This window comes from Chrysoperla carnea, chromosome X, assembly GCF_905475395.1.
Source record: "Chrysoperla carnea chromosome X, inChrCarn1.1, whole genome shotgun sequence".
Lineage (NCBI taxonomy): Eukaryota > Metazoa > Arthropoda > Insecta > Neuroptera > Chrysopidae > Chrysoperla > Chrysoperla carnea.
In genome coordinates, this window is record NC_058342.1 from 28907841 (window position 1) to 28932810 (window position 24970).

The following is a 24970-nucleotide window of genomic DNA, read 5'->3' on the forward strand; positions in this document are numbered from 1 at the left end:
AAATTTAAGGTTATACGATCATCGCATTCAATCGTTGTGGGTTAAGATTTCAGAATTGAAGTAATTAAATTGTTAACTTGCTTGAGTTAATAATCCAGGAATATAATGACTAGGGTGAAATGATATATTTTACGGGGATCAATTTAAAGAAGATAAAAAAAAAAGTTAAATGAGAACGTTTTGAATCGTGGGATTATGACCGAGTTTCATATATTTACTTGAGTTCAAATGTACCTGACATAATAAATTTCATGACGTAAAAACAATTTATATTTTATTTTGACCCAAAAACTTGAAAAAAAGCAACACTTTTCAATTTGTCAAGATTAAAATATTAGATTTAGATAATTTAGGTCAAAATATAGTTGATTTCAAACAAAAACATAATTTATTTTTATTTACTTTAAAGTCAAATCCTTGGTAAGATCATCCTTACATATCGTTCAGGACAATTAATTATCGTGTATCGAATCCTAGAAGATAAGATTACATTTTTCAGATAAAAAAATTTTCAATTGTAGAAATTTCCAGTCGTATAATGAGTTTTCATTTTTCATATCAACAATATATGGAGACTTGTGTTTGAATCAGTGATGGGTTGAATAAGCTGATTTACGAATTTGATTCATTGTTTCACTAACAAAAGAAGTTAACAAAATTTAAAAGACTCCAATATAACCTAAGGATTTAATCGCTTTAGCTCTGTTTGAATGTTTGAAAATTATGTTTCGATATAAAAAGAGGTGGAGGGGAGTATTTGAAAACCCCACCCCCTAGTTTCCTAGTTTCCTAGGTAACCTACTTTCCGTTTTTTGGGGTCTGTTGCACTTTTTGTGATTTTACCTCCCAACCAGCAAACAAATCATAACTTGCGATAAAGAACAAAGGTATGTCTAATTTTCGAATCGTACGTACTCATTCCTGCACTAATTTATTGATTATTTATAGAAATTCAATAATTAAAAAAGACACATCACATATAGATTAGAAAATAAAATAATTTTTATTGAACGATTATCTAAAATATTATGAATAAATAAATAATTTGTTATCAATAAAAATAAAACCAATTAATACCCCAATCCATTGTATTTTAATAAGTGTATTAAAAATAAAAACGTTATAATATATGTATATATATATGTTTTGTTATTCATAAATCATATTTTTAGCTATTAAATCATATCACGTGATTATTTAATTATTTAGTAATTAATTTATTTAATTTTGGTGTAAGTAGTCTGGTTTTTTTTCATTGACGATTCATCGGTACTTGACTGGATATTACCTAATGTTCTTTTTACTTTATTATATTATAAATATAATAAAGTATTATTATATTATGAATATAATAAGTATTGCGATCGAAAAACAAAAATCGATATCGTAGTTTCAACGGAAATACAAGTTTTGAGGGTCCCTGATTCCAAAATAATGGTTTTTAAAAAATGTTGCGTCCGTCGGTATGTCTGTTACCAAGCTGGAGCCTTCAATTTTCAATCGATTTTTCTCAAACTCAATACATAGGTCCAGTTTGGTCATATCTAGACGATTCTTTCATTTTTTCTCTAGGCCTTTTTTCAAGGGTACTTCCCTCTAGGCCAAAACAGGATTTTTGGGGTTTTCTCAAAAACGGCTCTAACAATTTCGATTAAACTTGGCACAAGGCTAGACCTTAAAGTGTTCCTAGGAGTGGTATAAGCCACATATCCGGGAAAATTCAAGAAGGTCCACACCTTATGGAAAGCCTTTCCAAATACAGGAAAATGGGATTTTCAAGAGAAAGTCTGAGGGGGCAGAGGTGAAACTTCGTATCAGGGTTTATACCATGAACATGGTATGAACCATAGACCATCAGTTAGTTCAGTGTAGACAGCTGGGTATAATATATCCATAGATAATTAATATTTATGTTTATTATAATTAGTTGTCTATGAATATATCTGTCAAACTTATTTGTGTTTTATTATACCGATATTTCGTATAATGATACCGATATTACGTCATCAAATTGGATGCCTGGCAAGAAAGCGTATGTATTTTACAGAAATAAATTTTTGGTTTTGAAGTACTTTTTCAAATATAATAGAATACTCTATTGTTGGTGCCCAAGGACGATATTACCTTTTGTATTACTTACGTCAACTTAAAAAAAAAATTGTTACCTATATGAATAAAGATTTTAAAAATATGTTTTTATTAATTTTTTTTCTTCTATTAATTTTTTTTTTGTTTAAAATTTATGATTGGAAAAAGTCATTAACATTAAATGAGAACTTCATAAATATTCTTTCAATAAAAATTATCTATATCAGATTAGACTGATCAAATATTCAAATTAATTCATAGAAAAATAAAGTTTAAATTCCAAATTACATTTCTTACTAATTTAGCTTATATAAGACTTAACACATTGTTATGATAGGGGGGGGGGTGATCGCTGACAGTTCAATAATCCAGGAAAAACCATTTTTTAGAAATGTATATAATACTAGGTTCCAAAAGGTGTTACCCGGGAATTCATTCTTGAAAAACTTTGAAAATTCCGAAGAAATCTGGACAGCCTGGAATTTTACACGTTATAAAAGGTTCTGGAATATTCTTGCAAATATTCTAGAACTTCCTGGAATATTACAATACCTGTGATAAAATAAATGAGGGTCTTAAATCTTTCTTTAATAGTTCATTTATAAAACATTCCTTCAAATTCTAGAACTTTCTGAAAAATTATAATATGTAGAATGTGTAGACAATGACTATAAAGTAAACCTATGAATAGGTTTCACTGTTATAATATATTTTACTAGTAAATAAAGAAATACAGTAGAATCTCGATTATCGGAAACATCCAGTAATCGGAATACTTTTCGGTGAACCATTCACCTTTCTTTACCAATCACTCAAAAATAACATTGTTTTTTTCGATATACATCTAAAATGATTCATGTTATGATTCTCAAAACACAATAACACGTGTTTAATGTTGTGTGTACAGTCTCGCTGAAATAAATACATTCCAATGCTGTTTTTTCAATTTCATTTGCAATGAAGTTTTCCTTACAATCCCAGTAATCGGAACAAATTCATAAATTGGAATGCTCCTGGTATTTATTGAGTCCCGATTATCGATACTCTAATAAAAATGATTCTTTTTAGTCTTTTTTTTCCCGAAAATATAGACTAATGCACAGTATTGAAGGTCAATGGGGAAGAGCAAATATGCTTTTGAAAAGGAATCGAAAAATTGTTTTTTTTGTTGACATTTTTAACTTTACAAATTATTGCAAGCTCTCCGATTGAGTTAAAGGGATAAAAAAAATTTATGAAGGTTGAATTAATGTTAAGAATGTGTCTATTAAGGGGTGTAAAATTATTGGTCCTCCCGAGGTTTTTAACATATTTCGTCATCTGTGTCAATTTTTTTTCCCTAAGTGAAAAATAAAATATTGGAAATGGAGATTGATTGATAAAAATTTATAGAGTCAAACACATGTTTATTACTAAAATTATCATCTCATACTAACTGAAGTACCCTGTATTCCGTGAACCCGTGGGTTTTTTAATTCCAATTCTGCTGGAGGATAATTTTGAAATATAAACGTAATAAAAAACTTCTTCACTTCTTGTTTAGATGCGAAAATATCATCATGAAATATCAAATCATTCGTAAATAGTTTTGAGATAAACGAATGAAATAGAAAGCGTTAAAGCCGATGCATTTTTGTTTTTAATATTTTATCATTTTACTAAGTTTAATTTGATTTTATTGAATTTTTATGCACTATTGCTTTGTAATATTATCGACCCATAAGAATTTCTATGATACCAATCTTATCAGATCAAATTTATGTAAAAAGTATTACATAAATGTAATAAAAATTGCCTGTAAAATTAAATAAATTAAGTATTTTTTAAATATCTTAAAAATATGTTCAGCGTTCTAAATTGAAAAAAGCAAAAATTAAAAGAAGGAATATTAAACAATAAGTTCAAGTAATTGTTTAAATACATGTATATACGGAGTGGAACAAAATTGAAAATTTAAAAATTACGTTAAGTCTCTACATGAAATTGAAATTTACAAAATTTTAGAAACCTTCGACAAAACAGGATATTTCTACTATCTGAACTTAGAGATGAACAAGACCCTTAAAAAATCTAAAAAATGAGATTTCCTTTTTGAGATGAGACAGACTTCCTTTTGCATGTAGTGTCAGTCATATTTGCTTTTTCTTAAATAAATCATATATCATAAAGTTTTATGAGCACAATTTGTACCACAAAGAGATAAATGTAGAATCAACCATAAAACTATACTAGAATTAAAACCGCATTCATTCAAATGTACTGTCAGTCACATATGGAATCACCCTTATATTTAAATATGACGCGTGTGTGTGTATTCAATCATGCTGAAACTGCTGAATGGATTGGGATGAAATTTGGCAAAGATATAGATTATAAGCAGGATTAAAAAATATGATTCCTTATTTCTTCTTGACCCAAGTTTTTGCTGGCATACACTCTCAGTTTAATGCCACTTAATTTCTTTTAAATGGTCATAAATCTAAAACGTTAAAATAATTTCACTATTCCATAGACGTTGTACTCTGGGATAATAGACGATAATTTCCAACTTGATAGTACACAAATTGTCGAATCGAAATCAGACAAATCTTCCATAGTTTCGATACTTACTTGTCTGATGGTCCATATCATCAATAAATAGTTCAGTTCATTTTCCACTACGTACAAAAAAATCAAGAACCATTTCATATGAAAATTGATCTCGAACTAATCAGGAAATTAATATTGAGATGTGTCATCCCGTTAGTTTAAACAGACTTTCAATTACATTTGAAAGTTGGAAGGGGGGATTTTATTATGAATTCTATAATCAATTTATCATATAATTTTTGCTATTCACAATTAAAACATATGGTAGAGTGGAGATTTTATAGCTCGTGGTTGTAAATATTAACACCTTGAGCTTGTATTATCTAAACAGTTTATGTTACATCTCTATGTTCTCAATCCAGAAGCTGGTGTCAGCAGAGCAGTGGTAGGCACGAAAAATGATAGGCCGTGAAAAATTTAAGTAATATGGTAAAAGCTAACATTTTCGAATTTTCGAATAAAAATTATTTTTTAAATTTGTTGTTGTTGAAAAGGAAAACTTTTCAAATTTGTGATAAAAATTAACCTAGCTGTAATAGGCTTCAAGAATGTGGTGTCCTGGTGCTGGAATTAAGCATATAAGTGATAGCTAGCGAAAAACTGGCATTATAGCTGAAAAAAAGACCCAAAATTTGTGGGTTTCAAAAAAATTCCAATAAGATCGAATCAAATTTACCCGTGTTATCAAAAAAATCAAATTTTTTAATTTGATGACGTCATCAGAATCCAAAAAATTTTATTTTGCCTTATCACATTCAAATGTTATCCAATTTTGATAAAATAAGTATGTCATCCTACTAAATTTGGGTCATACTTTTCAAATTTGTTATCAAAATTAACCTAGCTCTGATAGGTTTCAAGAATGTGGAGTCCTGGTCCCGGAATTAAGCACACAAGTGATAACTAGCGAAAAACTGACATCACAACCGAAAAGAATGACCAAAAATTTGTGGGTTTCAAAAAAAATTCCAATAAGATCGGATCAAATTTGCCTGTGTTATCAAAAAAATTGAATTTTTTAACTTTATGACATCATCAAAACTTAAAAAATTTAATTTTTCCATATCAGTACATATATAATTTTTCAATATTATGATGAAATGAGAAAGCAAATTCCAACTATCTTTATAAAATAAGCAGGGACATTTCAAAGGAGGGCAGCTGTCTTTTCATAAACAGTACAAAAAATTGATGATCTGCCCGTTGTATTCTTGAAAGAAGATTGTATTTCGCAACTAAAATAAACAAAAATGTTGAATCGAAATCAGATTCATTATCTTCTTTAGTTGTAGAACGACCCATATAATATAAGTAATTTTACATCAAGTTCATAATCTTATGATATCTAAATTCTAAACCCTCGAAACTTACAAAGTGGTGGAAGCAGCCCCTCTCCCTTTCTCTTCTGAGTGGTAGGAGTAACTTGATCTTTTTGCAACTTGGCAACATATGTTTTCTGAATCTTCATTAACCCTTTTAGAAAACGCAACGAAAATATTTCGACTGAAAATTTTCCATACTCGTTGCGCCGTTACGACCTGCACTTAATTATATAATTAAAGTAAATACACTTAAAAACTGATTGATAATGAAATTAATATGATCAATTGTTTAATAGAATTATTAATAATTTATCAATTTAAATACAAATACTTAGTTATTATGACAAAGAATTTCAATATATTAGAAAAACATTCCGATATCAGGAATAGGAGTTTAACTAAACTCATGTTGCAAGGACGTCGACTTATACAATACTTGTAGTCCGTTTTGAAAAATATTATTTTTTTAAAATGATCTGGCTATAAGTGAAAGATATCTTTTTACAAAAAATTACTTTTATCGAACAATTTAGTTGAGTGATAAAATTATTGATTTCAATTAAACATTATTGTAAAATAAATGTTCGACGTTGTTTAGTGTTTAGGATTTTTGGTGGATTCGAAAATTTTTTGTTCAATTTTAATGTGTGATTTGAAATAATTAAAAACGTTACATGTAGGAAGTGAAGGTTTGTTCAACAAATTGAATGTAAGTTTTTAATAAAATGTTTTATCCAACTCTGTTGGTACTTAATTTATAGTCTGCACGCTGGATTATAAATAGTCCGAGTAAATTAGTTATTTATTATTTAAATCGTGTTTATACATTCTCATTAACGCCCTTTGTTAACAAGTAATTTTATTTAGTCCTCTTACGGGTGTTAAATTCATAGATTAGAACTGAAGTTTCCGTTTTAAATCATGTAAATCCAATATTGAAGTGTTTTTAAAGTTATACTTTGTTATATAACAAGGCAAATTTTCTTAAGATTAATTTGGAAAACTAATATTGATTAGTTAAAAGTTAACAAATATTTTCTTATAAAGAAAATTATATAACTAGCGGCACTCCACCCCGGGTTTAATTGAAACTAAGATCGAAGTTCAAAATTGATTCATAATAATATTTAAACAATATACTAATTGTATCTAATGTAATATTAAAACAATATACTAATTGTGTCCTAAACAAGTGAAAACAAACAATTGACTGAGTTAATTGTTGAAATACCCTGTATATAAAGTGTTGAATATCAGTGCTTGCATTATTTTTTATATATTAGAAGAGCTTAAGAATAAGCTGATAGGCCGCCATTATTATCAAAAATTTAAAGTATTTTCTGAAATTTTTCGTTTTTTCGTTTTTCGAGAATCTTTCACAAGACCACTAGTTGAAGTTACCTGCAAATTTCCAACTCTCTATCTTTTATAGTTTTGGAGAAAATGAACACGATAATTTTGTCCTAATTTGCGCCCTCAAGGATAAACTGCGTCGTTTACGAAAAAATGGTTCAAACAAAAGTTGTTTCTTTTTTTATAAGTAACATTTTTATACTTAAACTTTTGTTCTACCTCTTACGGTTTACAAGATTACCCAATTGACCTATGTTGTTCATTTACGAACTTAGGCTCCCTTTTTACGTCCCGAGCACGCTATACAAATTTCAGCTTGATATCCCATTTCGTTTTTGAGTAATTGTGTCCACAGACAGACGGACAGACGGACGGACAACCGGAAATCAACTAATTACGTGATTTTATGAACACCTATACTAAAAATTTATTCGTATGATCAATATTTTTCGGCGTTACAAACTAGGGACTAAACTTAATATAGGTACTTTGAGATATATATTACATATATACAGAGTATAAAAATCAGATTTGGGAAACTTAAAACAAATGAACAAATATGTCAAAAATTATGTCAATTATTTCGGTATCGTTTCTAACAAGTTAAATTAGATGTTTTTAAGAAACAAAGTATCTATAAAAGTCAAAAATTATGAACTTATTGTTCACAATTAAGTATTTAAATTTTATATTATTAAAAACAAAAGAATGTCATATGTCAAAATACACTATAAATTTAACAGTAGGAACGGTATAAATCTCTCAATCCGGACTAGTTAATAAATAAATATTTCGAATATGCAGTGTTTTTAAACAATTAACTCAGTTAGTTGTTATATTCATTTGTTTTTATTGATATTACCTTTGAAAGTTCTAAGCCAGCGTGTGGAGTAATAATATATCAAGTAATTCAATTTATTAATATGTTATTTTACATGCGTACAATGATCAAACAATTATTTAATCATAAATATAATCCTCGTGTTTTTAAAACTTGACTCTCAACACAAACTGAAATCATGTCGTAGTTATTACAAACAAATATAATCATAGTGGAAATTTTTTTTGTCCTTAGGGATACGTTAAAAAAAAATTTCAATTGATAAATTATGTGATAAAAAATTTGTGGAACAAAAGAAAAAAAAAGTAGTTAAAAAAAATGGATAGCGCAGTTGGTGTAGCTTGTGGGATAGGATGTTTACGTGCATTGTGGATGCAACGATTTGCAACAATCAAATCGTTTATTGCAGTTTATAGTATTTTGGGTATGATTCAATCGATGAGTTATATTTATTTTACGATTACGTTAACAACATTGGAGAAACGATTTAAGATACCTGGCAAAACATTAGGTAAGTTTTTTTTAAATTATCAAATAAAGGCGGTATTCTAGTCTTGAAGGACAAACTTTGGGAATTTGTTTTTAAGGTAGTACCACCGCCAAGGCAATTTTAGATTTAGAGTTGAAATTATTTGTATCTTATTTTCAAATTTGATGATGAATTTTGTTATAACTTCATGAATGTAGACGAAAAATAATGACTAAACCTATTCGATATTTGCGTTGGTATTCGAAATATCGAAAGCTAAATAATTAAACAAAATTTTCAATTTTCGATATTTTGAAAATTATTCCAGCTGATATTGCAAAATTTTATTCTTACTTTTCGTCTCCGTGCTCATACATCCTTAATTAGTCGGACACAACGTGTTTTTTCTTAGTTTTCAATAATTTATTATGGTTTAAACTTTCAATAGTTTTTTTTTTTATATATTTCCACCGACTAGTTTTGGAGAAATCTATGAAAACATATATCATCCATCTACGGTTTTACCATAAGACCAATGTTAAATATGCCAACTTTTGAAGTTATTTATGTATTGAACTAATCGGGCAAAATCGGACAACCCCCCCCCTAAAATTTTCAGAATTGATTGAGACTTCCAGTTTCATATTAAAAAAGTCAAAGTTTTTATTTAAAATTTCCTTGATTCTCGTACATTTTGAATTTAATTAAAAAAATATTTTTACTGAAGACACATTCTTTTATCAGATATATTTATTTATTGATATTTTAATAATTTCAAGTCTGCTAAATTATGGAATAAAAAAAAGGTATGCGTCTTGTTTGACACGATTTTAACCCTTTTAATCATATAAAACAAAAAGTTCTTAATTATTAAGGATATTGTTATAGCCCCGACACGTTTAAAGTTTTGATAAAATTATTTTGATTAAATTAGCTGTAACTGTAAAAATAGCTAGTAAATAAATAGAATTTTGAAAATTTCTTTGAAGGCTATGAATTTCAAAGACTAAAATTTGAAAAAATGCACACAAAAAAATTGATTTTTTCAAATTTCTAGACTAGAATGCAATTTTCATTTTATTTTAAAGGTAATAGTTAAGGTTGTACGATCATTACTGCAATATCTTTAGTGACACTCATAAGACTAAGACAAATCGATTGACATTATCAAAATCAGTCCGGCCACGCGTTTGGTCTCTAAAGTGCCGCAAAAGAGCAAACATACGTACATAAGTACGAATATAGCCTGATAAACACATTACCACTTTCTTGCGTCACACAGTCGAGTAAGAAGAAATAATTTTTACGTTTTTCTCTTTTAGGAATCGTATTAAGTGGTAATGAAGTCAGTCAAATTTTATTATCGATATTTTTATCGTATTATGGTGGGCAACGTAATCGACCCAGATGGATTGCGATTGGTACACTAAGCTCTGCATTATCGTGCTTTGTATTAGCTTTACCACATTTTTTGTATGGTGCAGGCGAGGATGCACTTCGCTTAACTGAAGAGTATGTTCGACAAACGCCAATGGTAAGCGTTTATTTTTTGCTAATTTTTTTTTTTGGTGAATTAGAAGTCTATTTTGTTTACGACTCACAATTTGAAATTTAACAAGTCTCAAACCAATTTCTCTAACCAATCCTGTTCAATTTGAGTTCCTGTTAAAGTATAAGTGGAACATTAAGAAGAAGTTTTCTTGCCCAAAGCTCTATTGGGAAGAGTAGCCTTACCGGTGCTTAAGAGAAATAATTTTAATAATTATTTCAAAATGTGTAATGTTCCGTAAAAATTTTATAGAGTATGGAACATCTACATTAATTTTAATCTACTTTCAAAACTGATTATATTGATGAATTAGCAAATAAGGATGGCAAAAAGTTGCTTCAATATCGATACGCGATATTCGATATATCGATATCTTAAAATATCGATATTTTGTACAGTATTTTGAATAATGATAAAAATAATGAATTTTCAATTTCAAATTTTTAATTTTTTAATACCAAAGCAATCTTTTTTGCGATCCGACGACAATTGATGCTCTAACCAGGTAATTAAAAGTTAGTAGAACTCTAAATTTATCAATTTGTTTGATAAATCATTTCGCTTGCTGAATCCATGAGTATGAAAGGGTATATGTACATTAAGCAATGTGAATAAGAAAGATACTATTATATGTTTGCTAGAATACTAGCTTGTATGTGTTTATGTATGTTCAGTATGTAATGGCAAACTGAAGTACTGTTCAGAGATCCGTCATACAACTGCCTCGGAGCAAAGCTACAAACACATAAAAGCCTGCACTCATATAATAGTATCTTTGTTATACGCATTGCTTAATGTGTATGTCCTTTCTTGACCCTAAAATTTTCTGTATTTATGTTTGTTTGAATAAACATTAATGACCATTATCAAAGAAAATTGACTAAAAAAAAAATTAACTCATTGGTTTTCAACAATTTGATTTTCTTTTGTTATCGAAATAAAGATTTTCTAAACGTCGAATTTTGATTTATTAGTTAGTGTATAACAAAGTTCACCTTGAAATTATTCGCTTTTATTTTTAATATGCAATATATGAAGGTTATTGGAGTATTTCACACATAGATGCAAGACAAAGAAAATCTAACACATAAGATGCTTTCCTATTGCTTTAAGGTATTTCTTACGCCATGATACTAAAAGTAGTTGCACACGAAATTGTACGAAGGTTTCAACATTTGTAAAATAAATTGCAGAAGCAGTGACCGTCTTATTTTCCACAAATGATCACTGATTTTCTCTTTTTTAAGTTAAAATTCGTTACCAGCGAATAAAATTATTAAAATTATTACTTAAATTATTAAAAAAAACGTCGAATTAAAAAAAAAAAAAAAACGAATTTGGATTTTCGACTTTCCACTATAAAATATTCACGTTTTTTCAAAAATTTTCACCATTTTCCACAAAATTTTACAGATTTTCTTTTTTAAAAGTTAATATTCGTTATGAGCGTGTTAAAAAACTTATATAATGATATAAAAGTATTCATAGTTTCCTTAAATTAAAAAAAAAAAACGGGCGAATTTTCTGGCTTTTTGACTTTCAACGTTAATATTGTGGAAAACTGACCCAAAAATATACTATACTTCTTTGCTCGTTGAGGAAAAATGATGAGAGTGCATTAAGCGCATACGTCTCACTTTATGAGCCAAAATCGAAAAAGCTCAAGTTTGTATGGATATGTTTTTGTTGAGTACCCTCAGGCAAACAGTTTGCACCGGCTCCCATAAAAATATACTGGCGTGCAGTTCTTTCCTGGGTCAAATATTGCCTTATTTCGTCAATTTAGATTATCCAAAGAAGTCCTCGATTAATGTTTACACCACTTTTTTTAAATTTTATGGGTTTAGGAGCTCCGAAAATTTTGTTTCAAGCAAAACACGTGCAAAAAGTGAAATAATTTGCAATGTCTTTTAGACGAATTGAGTAGATCTCACATATTATAAACTGAGATTCAATGCAAAAGGAAAGTATAGTTATTACAGCAGGGCCATTATAGAAATGCTGGTAGTGTAGGCTTGTTCGTTGAATATTAATTAAATAAGTGTTGACAACACTTAAAGGTAAAAGGTGGAAATTTTTCCTCTCATAGAAGAATATTGCATATATATTTGTAGGCCAATTAATTTATTGTTTATATAACTCGTAAAACGTTTTATATGACATTTCTGATTCCGCAATAAATTCAATCAACTGCAGTGTCGCATTAATCATTTAGACAGAGGGGGATTTCACCAATAAAAGGCCTCCTTTAAAACTGATTCTTTTTCGTGAAATCATTAAGCAAGTTTGTGGCTATGACAGTTAGTAGCGAAAAAATCTGACTCAAAATGACTTGAGAAGAATTTATTTATAATGACAAAAAATTGTACAAGCAAACGATCTTTTTTCGAAATTTAAGTTATTTAGAATCAAACTTCGCCCTTCGATGCTTCAAAGTTGGCTAAACTCTTTAATATTAATGATCTCTTTTAATAAGAGAACCATTAAAAGCCCTGGAATATGATGTAATTATAGACGAATTTTTAAAGAAAAAACACAAATACGGTTTTGTATCCGAGACTCCGTTTATTAAAACTTTTCTCCGTTCTCCGGACGATTAATGAAATCTCCGAATGAAATTTTAAAAAAGATTTACATTTGCTTATTTAGAATTTCTAGGTAGCACTTGTGTGTTTTATTAAAGTATAGGTATATTTACATACATCTAAAAAGTAGCGCGCATACGCAGTGTGTAAATCGGCACATGTTTATATTACAGTGGGTCCCCTGTTATCTGACCCCTCGATAATTCGGCGTCCTCTGTAATACGACTATTGTTTTTGTATTCAAGTATGTTTTGTACTTCAGAGTATAACGTTTAAAATCTTATCATTGGATTTGTGATTTTTCGGGTTACAAGGTACTCTTTTGTAACAAATTCCGGATTATAAATTAGTAATTTATAATCCAACAAATTCGATAGTCCGACACTGCCCTGCAAAAAGTTTGGCGGATTACCGGGGTTCCACTGTAGTTATAGGATTATGTAAGTATAGGATTTTTAATTATCTATTGTATTCGATTTTATAGTCTCCGGTTAAAAATTTTTATGAATCGGAGATTTTCCTAGTCTGCAGTTTAGTAATTTTTCAAAGGTGGCAACCCTGAATACAAAATTCCTATTTGAAGAAATAGAAAGAAACGAAAAAATTACAAAGAAGCCGAGAGTCAAGCCCGGGTACTCTTAGACGTTACCAACTTTTTCACTCCTGTTCTATGTGAGTGACACCAATTATATGTAACCTCTTCGAAGTTACTTTGACTTATATAAAAATTTGAAATAAATGTAAAAACTTTAGGTTCATAATTAAAAATATACAAAGTTCTTACTTAAATTAAGAATAAAATATTTAAAACTTGGAATAGAAATTATATTATAAAGCTTAATTTATGAGTTATATAAAGTAATAATAAATTAAATAAACACATTACCACTCCTTTGCGTCGCGCAGTCGGGTAAAAATTATTTATTTTGATTAATTTAATCATTATTTAAAAATAGGTTTTTTATTTACAAATTTTCCCAAGTGGGCCTCCAACAAAATTCCGCCTAAGGATAACATCAGTTGTAAATGTGGCACTGCGTGTATGCGTGAAAAATATTTGAGGTGTATTTTCTATTACTTAAGATAAATGTTTCGATTTTATTATAATTATGCGAGAAATTTCAAATTGTGTATCCAAACTCGAGGAATAGTTCCACTCTGATGGCCCATCAAGAGGTTAATGGGAGCCAAAGAGGAATCCGACTGCTTCTATATATTGGGCCCGGAAAAAAATGGAATTTAAAAAAAAATTTTAATTACCTGGGCTAATACTTTGGAAGAGTTGGATTTCCTAGTCTGGTCTATAGGAGAACCTTAGTCCTTAGTTGAAGATTTTTGGTGCAACTCCGGACTCGGATTTGATGGTGCATTAAGCTGCCTTTTTTGTAGTGAAACATACAAATATACACAGCAACAGGTCTTAACAATAATTTTTGAGGTCAATCCGCCACTGGCTCCTAAACTAATAATATAAATAATAATTCATACAGAAAATATTTAATAAGAATAGTGTAGTTTTTTAGGCAATAAACATTACATGAATGTAAATTAATAGAGTTGAAAATTTTGTTATTTTAGGCTAAATCGTTTATAAGTGAATTATCATTAAAAAAAGATCCAATTTTACATTGTATGGCGAACAAACCCGAAGAAGATTGTGATAATAATGCTATAACGTCAGATTTATCGATAACTCCATTAGTATTAATATTTTTATCACAATTTATTTTGGGTATTGGAACAACACTATTTTACGTGTTGGGTCAAACTTATGTGGATGATAATACTGAGAAAACAGATACACCAAAATTATTAGGTATGTTATAAAACTTACTACGAGGAGGAATAATATTTTTCGAAAATTATTACTTCATCAGTGAATAGGTCCTTTTTTGGAGCTCTTTGCTTATTCAACCTTGCGACTTGTTACCCTGTTATAATCTTTTTTTCTTTCAGGTGTATCAATGGCACTAAGAATGGTCGGTCCAACATTTGGATTTCTTTTGGGCTTTTTATGTTTACGAGTATATATCGACCCATCCCTTACGCCAATTATTAAAAAAGAGGATCCTCGATGGATGGGAGCATGGTGGATTGGATGGATTATTTGTGGAACATTAATGGCTTTTATGGCCTTACTATTAGGAATGTTTCCAAAACAGTTACCAAAACCACAAAAGACTAGTTCACCTGATGATTTCATTAGTGAAAGTGAAACAATTCCATTAAAAGATCCCTCAGAGAATATTGAAAAACCGCCAAAAGAAAAGCCAAATTTGAAAGGTATGTATTTATCTAAAAATTCGATTAGATTCGTAATTACAGAAATTCATTTCATACGCTTTTCTTCATCTTATTATTAAAAAGTTGTTTGGACACTTTGGTATTCCAGCTTGTCCGGTAATGAACAGTCTGGCCATTTTCAGTCACCAAATTATCTCCTAAAAATTTCTCTTTGAAAGGCATTTATTCCATTAACAGATTTAAAATTAAAAAACACTACTGTCTTGCTTAAAACGAACTTAAAAGTAAAAACAAAGTCTTGTTAGTTAATCAGTATAATAAGCAAAAGGTCACTAATTTACTCGCTAAAACTTGTCATCAGGGGACCGTTCTGTGGAACATTTTTTAATCTATGAAGTCCCCCCGAGTGCAATTACAATTTCATTTACCTATTTATTTAGAGCCTAAATGGCCGAGCGGTCTAAGGCGGTGGCCTTGCACTGTTGCACAATTAGACTTAGGTTGCGGGTTCGAATCCAGGCAGCGACAGTGTGAACAATTTATAATTAATGGGAGTGCAGATTTGATCACATTGTCGTCGCTTGGATAAAACCCCATTATTATTATTATTATTATTATTATTATTACTTAGCGTGTAAATTAGTGACCATTCGTTTTGTAAATACAGATTAACTAATAAGACTTGTTTTTTACTTTTTAATTAGTTCCATTTCCAGGTCAGTCGTCTATTTTAATTTTTTTAATTACTTTTTCTTTTTAATTCTTTTACAACAACAAGTTTTATTTTGTTTTAGATCTCATCAAATCGCTTCGTCGAATAACAGGCAACAAAATTTTAATGAACAACATACTATCAGGGGTTTTTGCCCTTTTGGGTGCTTCTGGTTTCATCACATACTTTATTAAATATATTGAAATACAATTTCAACGATCATCAGCCAAAGAATCAGCGGTTGCTGGACCGATTATTTTAGTTGGTTCATTTGCAGGTTTAATGGGTTCCGGTCTTTATATATCAAAATATAAGCCTAAACCAAAATATTTGTTGTTTTGGAATGTGGTTATTGGAATGCTATTTATTTTAACACAATTTTCATTTATTTTCTTGGGATGTACTGATCATCGATTGAAAAATTATAGTAACATCTCAAAAATGTTAGTTTTATCTAAGGTTACCATCCGTCCTCTTTTGCAAGTCATTAAGTAGGGTCTTTTTTGAGTCAGGTTCTCCAAATTCAGAGCCGTCCTTCGTCTATTCAGGATCTTTGACAACTGAGCATTATAGTCATACTCAGGTACCGTTAGGATAGGTTAGGTTAGGGTCACTGTCCTGAGGTTGGGCACAATAAAATATAGGATGCCCTGTGATAACGAATAAGAATTGGACCATTCCCATGAACCTTTTATAGCTGTTTAGGAACAGTAGGAGTACTTTGACGTCAACGGACTTCAAGTAAGTCCATTTCCTCACGGCAATAATTAGGCAGTGACAGAGAAGATGAGACATCGCTTCTGCCTCCTCTCCAATGTCCAGCGTGCCTGCTGCCTAGCCAGTGTTCTGTAATAGTCGTAACAATTTTGCTAATAGAGGATATCCCTTGGAAACGATATAATGGGACATCTGTCTTGTAGTACCACAAGTGCGATCTTGTCTCCATCTATGATTGAATTTTTTTAAGATAATCTCATTCAGTAGGATTGCCCGGGTGCCTATTGATACTTGTCCCCGAATTTGTGTCATTACTAGCAAGCTTATTAAGTTTGCATTCATTTGTTCCGCCAGCTCATTTAACGATGTTCAGAAGTCTTGTGCTACCTCTGAGGAACCGTTACACGTTTTTTTTACTTCGAATTTCTTCATAAAATTCTAGGAGAGGATTTCTATGATTTTTAGGTAAAAATACGAAAATTTTAGGTAAAAATTTGATTTTTGAAAATTTTAAAATAGAAATTTTTACTCTCACCTCTTGTTGTTGAGTTAATGAATATATAACGATGGTACCCCTAGTTTTTCCAATTTTTTCAACAGCTTGATTCTCATTGAAAATTCTATTTTGATTTTTTGTAGAATTGAGTTAAATTCTGAATGTAATGCGCTTTGTGATTGCGATCATGTCAAATTCTCACCAGTATGCGATGCTAGGAACAATATGACATATTTTTCACCGTGTCATGCTGGCTGTACTGTGTCAACTGTGGAAAATTCTTTAAAGGTATGAAAATATTCTCTTTAAATTAATTCATGTTCTGGTAAAGTACTAGCAGTTCAGTGCCTACAATATCGATATTTTCGAAGCGCCTATTTTTGCATTTTTGCAAATTGTATTATTTTTTAATTGCATCTAGTCTTATTTTTTTACGCTTTTTAGCGCTACAACCCCCTATTGTTTGTTGTTTAATATTTTTTTGTTTTTCTCGATTCGCGATTGTTGGTATAGCTTATGTTTGGGGTTGGACTATTTAATTATAAGATAATGCTTTTTGCCAGAACTGTAATTAAAATTAAATTATTAGTGCAAGCGCTAACAGGCATTCTGCAGACACTGAAAGGGTTTAGTCAACATTTACAAATACTCTTATATGTTTTTTGACTCGTGGGATCTATTTGATTATTTCAGATTCACCCCACCCACTTTTTTGTGTTTTGCAAAAACACCTTTTATCCGATCGACCCAAAAAATGCAAGTAATCTATATTAGTTAAGTCAAAAGTTCCCAGAAGGATAATTTCTTAAATTGAGCAAGTCGCCCTATTAGCTCAGTTGGTTAAGGCGTAACTAATTCCGTCCGTGTTATGCATAGGGTAGTGGGTTCGATTCCCGCCGTCGCAACAAAATTAATTTGATTAATAGTTGTGATGGACTGGTGTAGTACATTGTATATGCATGAAAGAGGTGCACTCAGCCTCTGAAATCGAGGAGCTAATCAATGAAATTATCAGCGGGAAGGTGGTAAAACACATATAGTATCACAATGGGCTCTATAGCCTGATTATGTCCTTCGTGGACAGCCGATATAACCTAACCCAAATCTAAATTTAGCAATTTTTTTTGTTTTTTGTTAAACAGATCCTTATCTAGGTATTTTGATCTAAAATTGGTTTTTTAGTAATATTTTCCCAGAAAATTTTAAACTTATGCTGAGCTCTCTTCTGTGCTGAAGGAATCGGTATATAGATTGGGTTAGTTTCGAGATAAAAAAAGAGATAAAAAGTGGAGAATATGACCTGAGTGATAGGAGCTTTGTGCTCACGAATATTTTTATAGGAGCTTTGTTGCTCACGAGTATCTATCCTTTTGCCTTAACAAATGGACATTCAGAAGACATACGCACTTTTTTGGGTCGATCGGATGAAGAGTAATTTGCAATCTCCAAACAAAAAACCCTTTTTACAGTGTCCACAGAATTTCTGCTAGGGCCTTGAATAATATTTTCTATAAAATAGATGTCACTATTTCTTTGTAGAAATATTCTGATTGTAAATGTCTATCAGAATCAGATGCGCAAACGCAAACATTAATTTCTAATATATCAACGAATTTTAAGGAGAGTACTATATTTGATAATATAGTAACCGACGGTTTTTGTGATTCAAATTGTAATGCCGCATATTATACGTTTATAATTATAATGGCCGTTTCACATTTTGCAATGAGTTCAGGCCGTATTGGTAACATGTTGGTCAATTATCGTGCTGTTGATGTTAAAGATAAATCGTTGGCACAAGGTTTTGGATTGTGGATGGTTAGTATCTTTGCTTTGATACCTGGACCGATTATTTATGGATATATTTACGATAGTGCATGTTTAGTATGGGATCAACGATGTAATAAACGTGGAAACTGTTGGTATTATGAACGAGATCGTTTACGATGGACGTTAAATGTGACTGCTATGTGTAAGAATACTTAATTTTTCATTATTTATTAAGGACTTTGTGCTATATGAAATTGATTTCGATGTTAGAAAGGCTGCCACCATTTTGTTTTGTACTAGAATATCCTGTATTTTTCCGTGTGGCCAGTAAAAATATTCCAGTTAACGAAAATTACGAAATATTTGATATTTGACCATTTTGGTAATCGAATAATCTCTCGTGAAGCACGCGTTAATTGAACTAACGCTTTTAACTGTCCTTTTTTTCTTTGAAAATATTTGAAGATGAATAAAATTGTCATTGCAATCGAGGAATCTCTTAGATTAAAAAATGTTCCACAGAATGATCCCCCAACTGCAATGACAATCAAATTTTTTTACTTTTTGGTTCATTTTTTGGCAGAGAAGTCGTGTTTTTTAATTATTATTCACTTTTGTTGAATATCCAAGACTGTGTCTCTTGTATCAATAAATGTTTTAATGAAATATTTGTTTTAAATAGGTTTCACTACAATTGCTGTATATTTCGATTACTTAGTATGGAAACAGGGTAAAAATTTAGATTTATATGGTGATCTAGATCCTAAACCAGAAAATACGACACAAACAGATGAAAAAGTAAAGACAGAAAAATCACCAACCAAAGAATAAAATTAGATTTAGCCATAAAAAACTTGGACATGTTATTAAATGTATTATTAAATTGTTGTATTTGTAAATAAAGATTTGTATTTGTTATATTTTTACTAAATTTTTATTTTACTAAATGATTATTCCTAAGCGATCCTTATAAACCTCCTTTAGCTCACGCCAGATTAAAAAAAAAAGAAGGTGGTATCCATGTGCCGTAGACGAAGGTGAATGATTGTGATTGACGAGGTGAAATATTTTCACCCAAAATTTGGCTGTGTTATCAAGAGAATTGATTTTTTGAAATTCAAAATATTTAATTTTGCCCTAACACATCCAAATTATATCCAATTTTGATCAACCAAGTACGCAATCTGAAAATAATATATACCTAGTGTTTTTAGTGCTTTTAAAAGCGCTTATTTTTTATTTAAAACAATATTAATCATATTAGAAATTTTTTTAAACTGAAAATCTTAATTAATTGCTTTTAATATATTAAACTAGATTTCCTTATTGTTCGTATATTGCGATTTTCATGAAAAGAAATTGTTTTTAATAGCTAGACCAGCATTTATAGTTGAAATACTTCTAAATTCAGCAGGTTTCAACATTTTTATAAGACAAGAAGAAATTATTCATATGCATCATCTGCTTAACTGCGCAGCTTTATTATATAGTACTTAATTTCATATCCCATTAAGGCTAAAGCCCGTGAGGCCTGGGTTTAGGGCGACAAGTTTAGGTAATTTGAACGAGAAGGGCACCAAAAGGATAGAATAAAATAGGGAGGATAAACACATATTTATGAGAAGGGTGTCAAAAAAAAACGGCGCCTCATATGGTGCCATCACCATCAAATTTGCCATTGCCCATTTGATTCTATTAAGGGATTAAAAGAGTGAATTTCGAATTCTCAAATAAATATTCTGGAAACCTCAATGCACTAAATTGCGCAAATTGTTTTTCAGAGCTTTTCTCAAAAGCTATGAAAGATAGAATGTTTTCGATAGGTATGCGGCTTTAAGTTAATCTATAGTGCGTAATTTAATACCAACCCTATCTGAAATTATTAAGAGGGTGAATTTCCGTGAGGTGAATGAGAGTGATTTTCCGAAATTTAGTTCCAACAGGTTTTTTACAACACTATAAAAGCAGGTTGAAAACTTGTAAGGAGCTACGAATAGTTGGATTATTGATCCTAACGTCATAAAAACTCGATAGTTTTAAAAGCATTATAAGGTAAAAAACGCAAAAAAATGGAATGATGGAATTTTGGCATGTACCTATTTTGGTCGCAAAACTTTGAAGTTTACCTTCAACACTGTCTTTACAGAGTATGTAGACTACTAACACATTCACTTGTATTATTTAAATTTTGCTTCACTTCAGACATTACATTGAGAGATTAACGTCTGATATGGAAAAACATACCATTTTAGAGCAATACCAACAGTTTACGGCACAAATGGTCTTAAAATTAGATCCACTTTTCGATTTATCATAGTTATTAAAAATTATAAAAAACATATTGAGAACTTCTGATGTAGGTACATTTAAAGTAATACAATTATTAATTACCAAGAGTGCCCGCATTTTTGATAAAATTTTAATATATATACAGAAAAATCGTAACTTTCGCTTTAAATTCAAATGTGTAGCACATCAATTCGATTCATAATTTTCATTCAGTGTTAGTGATCAGAAATACAAAATGTATTTCATAATTATATTGTGTGTTTTTGGATTTTCCTCTCAAAATATTTATGGTAAGCTTACATTATTTTTATTTGTCCGAAAATTCAATTGACCTAATAAACATTTTTCTGGTAGGTCAAACGAACCATACATCATATCGTACCAGAAGAGATTATTCTCCTTGGAATACATACGGCAAACCAGATTATCATCAATATTACTCAAAACCAAAATGGAGTGTTCCTTATAATCCTGGATGTGGTCCTATTGTTCCTAGTTACCCAATCCCTTCGCCTTATCCACCATATATTCCTCCAACTTATGGTCCTTCTTATAATCCACCAACCTCCTACGGTCCTCCAATACCATCTCCAAGCTCTCCTCCATCGTCTTATTATCCATATGATTCTCATTCCTATGATGGGGGATTACCTCCCCCAAAATTACCACCAACATCTTACGACTTATACCCGGATGAAAACGGTACTACTACAACGCAACCAGATACAACAACACCTGACATAAATACAACTGACTATCCAACATATGCTCCACCGGACTTAACATCTCCATCGTTTCCAGGATATCACTATCCAAAACCCGCGAATCCTTATGAACCACCGAATCATTATGGACCTCTGTCTACGTATGGACCACCTCCAACGAGCTACGGACCACCTCCATCGAGCTATGGACCGCCTCCATCAAATTATGGTCCACCTTTATCATTAGCGCATTTGAATCATTATCGCAAGTATCCAAATTATTTTTGGCCACAGAATTATCAAAAACCTGACAACAATCAACAACAAATCGTTTATATTCAACAACCGAATATTTTACCAATTCTACCAATACCTCCGCCAAATCCGACTGGTGGTGGATTTTTACCGACGGGAGATGGATTGAACAAAATGTCAATGAAGAATACAACAGTACAACCGCTCGCCGAAGATGATAATCAAATTGAAGTGTTAACACCGAAATCGGTGATTGAGAAATCGGATACCGAAATTATTGATTCGGATACTAAGAAAACCGATGAAAATAATATTGGGAATACATTTCAAACACAGCAGATAAATAAAAGTGAAAATCGGGATATGAAACAGTTTCCAATTTTCAATGCTACAAACCATAGTTAAGTGAATTTTAGAATTTTCTAATTTACAATTTTTTTGTATGTAATCCTTGTTAGTTTAGTGTAATATAATTTTTGCATTTGGGATCCGAATTTCAAAAACTTCTATAGTCATAGTCAGGATTGGAAATAAAATCTAGTTTATTGAATTTTCGGTTTCCAATAGATGAAGTAGAAATAAAACGAAAACATGTTCGGGTCATTTTCTTTCGATTTAATGTGTAATTCTAAAATGGTTGTTTTATAAAATCTTTATTGCATAAAATTAACCAACGATTTCAAATAATTCATCAAAACGCAGCAGTAACTTGCTCATTCTTCAAAATAAACTAATGTGGCTTTTTAAATTTAAAGCATTTTAAATTTAATAATGTTTAAAAAGTTTTCGACTAGGATAATCGAAATCTGCAAGTCTTTATACTTTAAAAGAATAAATTGAAATGTAACATTTTAATTAGGTATCAGTACTGAAATATGTCACTGGATTTACGCTCCGTTTCTACAGTTTTTTGAGGTCATATTAATTCCATTTGCATAAGTTATACAATATTCTCGTTAATTAATAAATTCGTTAATTCGCAATTAATTTTAAATATGATATACATTCATTATATAATCGGGTTTTCATGAGATCGTGATTTTATACCTATATGCACCTGAAATATAGCTATGACCCATTTTCCTCTTTTCTAGATAAATAATAAAAAATTCTTTCAACATACGACTGTACTTAGCTATGGATTTCTATGGACATAAAAAGTACAATTTAAATTTTTTTAAACACTAGATCTAATGATATATATTCTTAGAGTAAGGAGTAATTAATATCCCCATGGAGTGTAATATCCCATAATGTAATGCGTTATTTACTAAATATTTAATATTGGTTTGTTTCTTAGTGAGTAATTTCATTATATTTTCATAGATAGCGTTAATCATATTAATTAATTTTATATATTTTTTTTAAATAAATTTTTTGTTAAATGGTTAAAAACGAGTTTAATTTTTATACATTTTTAAGGGTTGAAGAGAGCAATTTGTTTTCTTACTATTTTGGATGTTGAATCCTCTGTAAACATTTTTTCATAGGTGAGTATGTCTTCTAAAAGACATCATTAATCAGCCCATCAACATAGGATGCCAAGTTCAATCGGTAAGAATTGTTTTATTATGTTATTATGCTACTTTTAATATATTAATGTAAGAAAATTGCCTATATTTCAAAAATTTTTAGATTTTTAGAAAAATTACCTGCATATTCAAAGTTCCATAAGTCTTCTATGTGGCGTGTGCTTAAGAGTAAGGCAGGTGCAAGCTTGGTGATGGATTTTCGGACCATCTAGTATGATTATATATAAAAATAATTTTACCCTTTTAGGGCTATTTTGAATCCAGCAAAAAACGGGACACCGAACTTTTAACAAATTTTCGTTATTTGATCAATATAGGCAATTTTTTTACACTTATATAAGTAGCATAATAACATTATAGAATCATTGGTCTTATTTCATTTATAAATATGTTTTTTTTTTTTTATAACGAAAACAATAATTTTCGACTTTCATATTATTTTTCTTCGGTAGTGATGAAAACTATCTTGATAAAACTTACGTTGTTACATATTTCTGTCGATGCTTTAGTTGATAATTCTAGTCCGGTTAAAAAAAAGACCCCGCACTTATTGAAAATTTCGATCTAATTGAAAATATAATGAGTAGATAAAAATCCCCACAAAGCTCTAAAAATTCGAGTTTTTGTTTTTTGTGATATGGGACTCAAAGTTTCAAATGTAAACAAATAAGAAGTGAAGTGCAAGTTGAACGCGCTTGGAGAGGGTGTCGGGAATCCAGGAATTCAGGAATCATATCATAGCCTTTGTAGATCTGGCGCAGATTTGTTTGATGTGACGAAAAAAGTATATATGGTACTGCACTCAATTGGTACAAGGTCTCATATTATTTCCCACAATTTTAACCCAGTAATTTTGAATGTTTAAAATTAAAAAATGCCAGAAATCGACAACCAGTCTTCAGTATTCTTCAAGATACTCTCATTTCAATACATATACTGACTAAAAAATTACAATATTTGTCGAAGAACTACGAAATCATTCGAAGTACATTTGACTTTATACAATACATTTTCTTCTGTATGTGTGCAGGATATAAAAATGTGGTCTCCGTACATCTACGTACTAAAAAGGTTGTTTGATATCTGCAGCTTTCATCATTTATAAACACTATAGCATAGGTTACAAGACAATTAGTAATTGTCTTGTATAGCTTTAAAGTTCGTTTTAAGTGCATTGTTGAAAATCAAACCTCGTTACAGGTCGTGCATTAAACAATGGAAATTGTGAACGTAATCAAATGAGCATGTCTAAATATTAAGTTTCCATTTTTTTTGTTGTTGCTGTTGTACAATACAGGGACGTAATCAATTTCCGCTCTCACTAACTAAAGGGGTAAAGTTAAATAGTTCAAAGTAGCGAGATGTCGAAAATTTCTTCGTTTGTAGAACTATCCATTTACTCCCTAGAGCATTATGAAAGAATTAGGGTACCGGAAATTAAGATGTAACGTCATG

At 30.3% G+C, this 24970-nt stretch overlaps 2 protein-coding genes across 3 annotated transcripts; both read left to right on the plus strand.

Moving 5' to 3' along the window:
• The first annotated feature begins 6542 nt into the window (after positions 1-6542).
• On the plus strand, positions 6543-19653 carry LOC123302147 (solute carrier organic anion transporter family member 74D-like). Of its 2 annotated transcripts, none has more exons than XM_044884955.1 (9): positions 6543-6708; positions 8428-8704; positions 9985-10196; positions 14375-14612; positions 14753-15079; positions 15835-16195; positions 17109-17253; positions 18505-18937; positions 19418-19653. In XM_044884955.1, exons 2-9 carry the CDS (start codon positions 8512-8514, stop codon positions 19564-19566), a joined length of 2058 nt encoding a protein of 685 aa, XP_044740890.1. In that variant the 5' UTR covers positions 6543-6708; positions 8428-8511; the 3' UTR covers positions 19567-19653. The 2 variants fall into 2 exon arrangements, with proteins under 2 accessions (XP_044740890.1, XP_044740891.1); XM_044884956.1 differs by having other exon boundaries at positions 18586-18937.
• Positions 19654-21259: 1606 nt separating this feature from the next.
• Positions 21260-22388, plus strand: LOC123303046 (extensin-like). The gene is made up of 2 exons (XM_044886143.1): positions 21260-21314; positions 21379-22388. Exons 1-2 carry the CDS (start codon positions 21260-21262, stop codon positions 22386-22388), a joined length of 1065 nt encoding a protein of 354 aa, XP_044742078.1.
• The last annotated feature ends 2582 nt before the right edge of the window (positions 22389-24970 follow it).

Excerpts from the sequence above, each read along its gene's own strand:
- LOC123302147 (XM_044884955.1), top strand. The coding sequence starts at position 8,512 with ATGGATAGCGCAGTTGGTGTAGCTTGTGGGATAGGATGTTTACGTGCA. Across the intron at positions 8,705-9,984 it reads GATACCTGGCAAAACATTAG|GAATCGTATTAAGTGGTAAT; the intron begins GTAAGTTTTTTT and ends TTTCTCTTTTAG. Across the intron at positions 15,080-15,834 it reads AGAAAAGCCAAATTTGAAAG|ATCTCATCAAATCGCTTCGT; the intron begins GTATGTATTTAT and ends ATTTTGTTTTAG.
- LOC123303046 (XM_044886143.1), top strand. The coding sequence starts at position 21,260 with ATGTATTTCATAATTATATTGTGTGTTTTTGGATTTTCCTCTCAAAAT. Across the intron at positions 21,315-21,378 it reads TTCCTCTCAAAATATTTATG|GTCAAACGAACCATACATCA; the intron begins GTAAGCTTACAT and ends TTTTTCTGGTAG.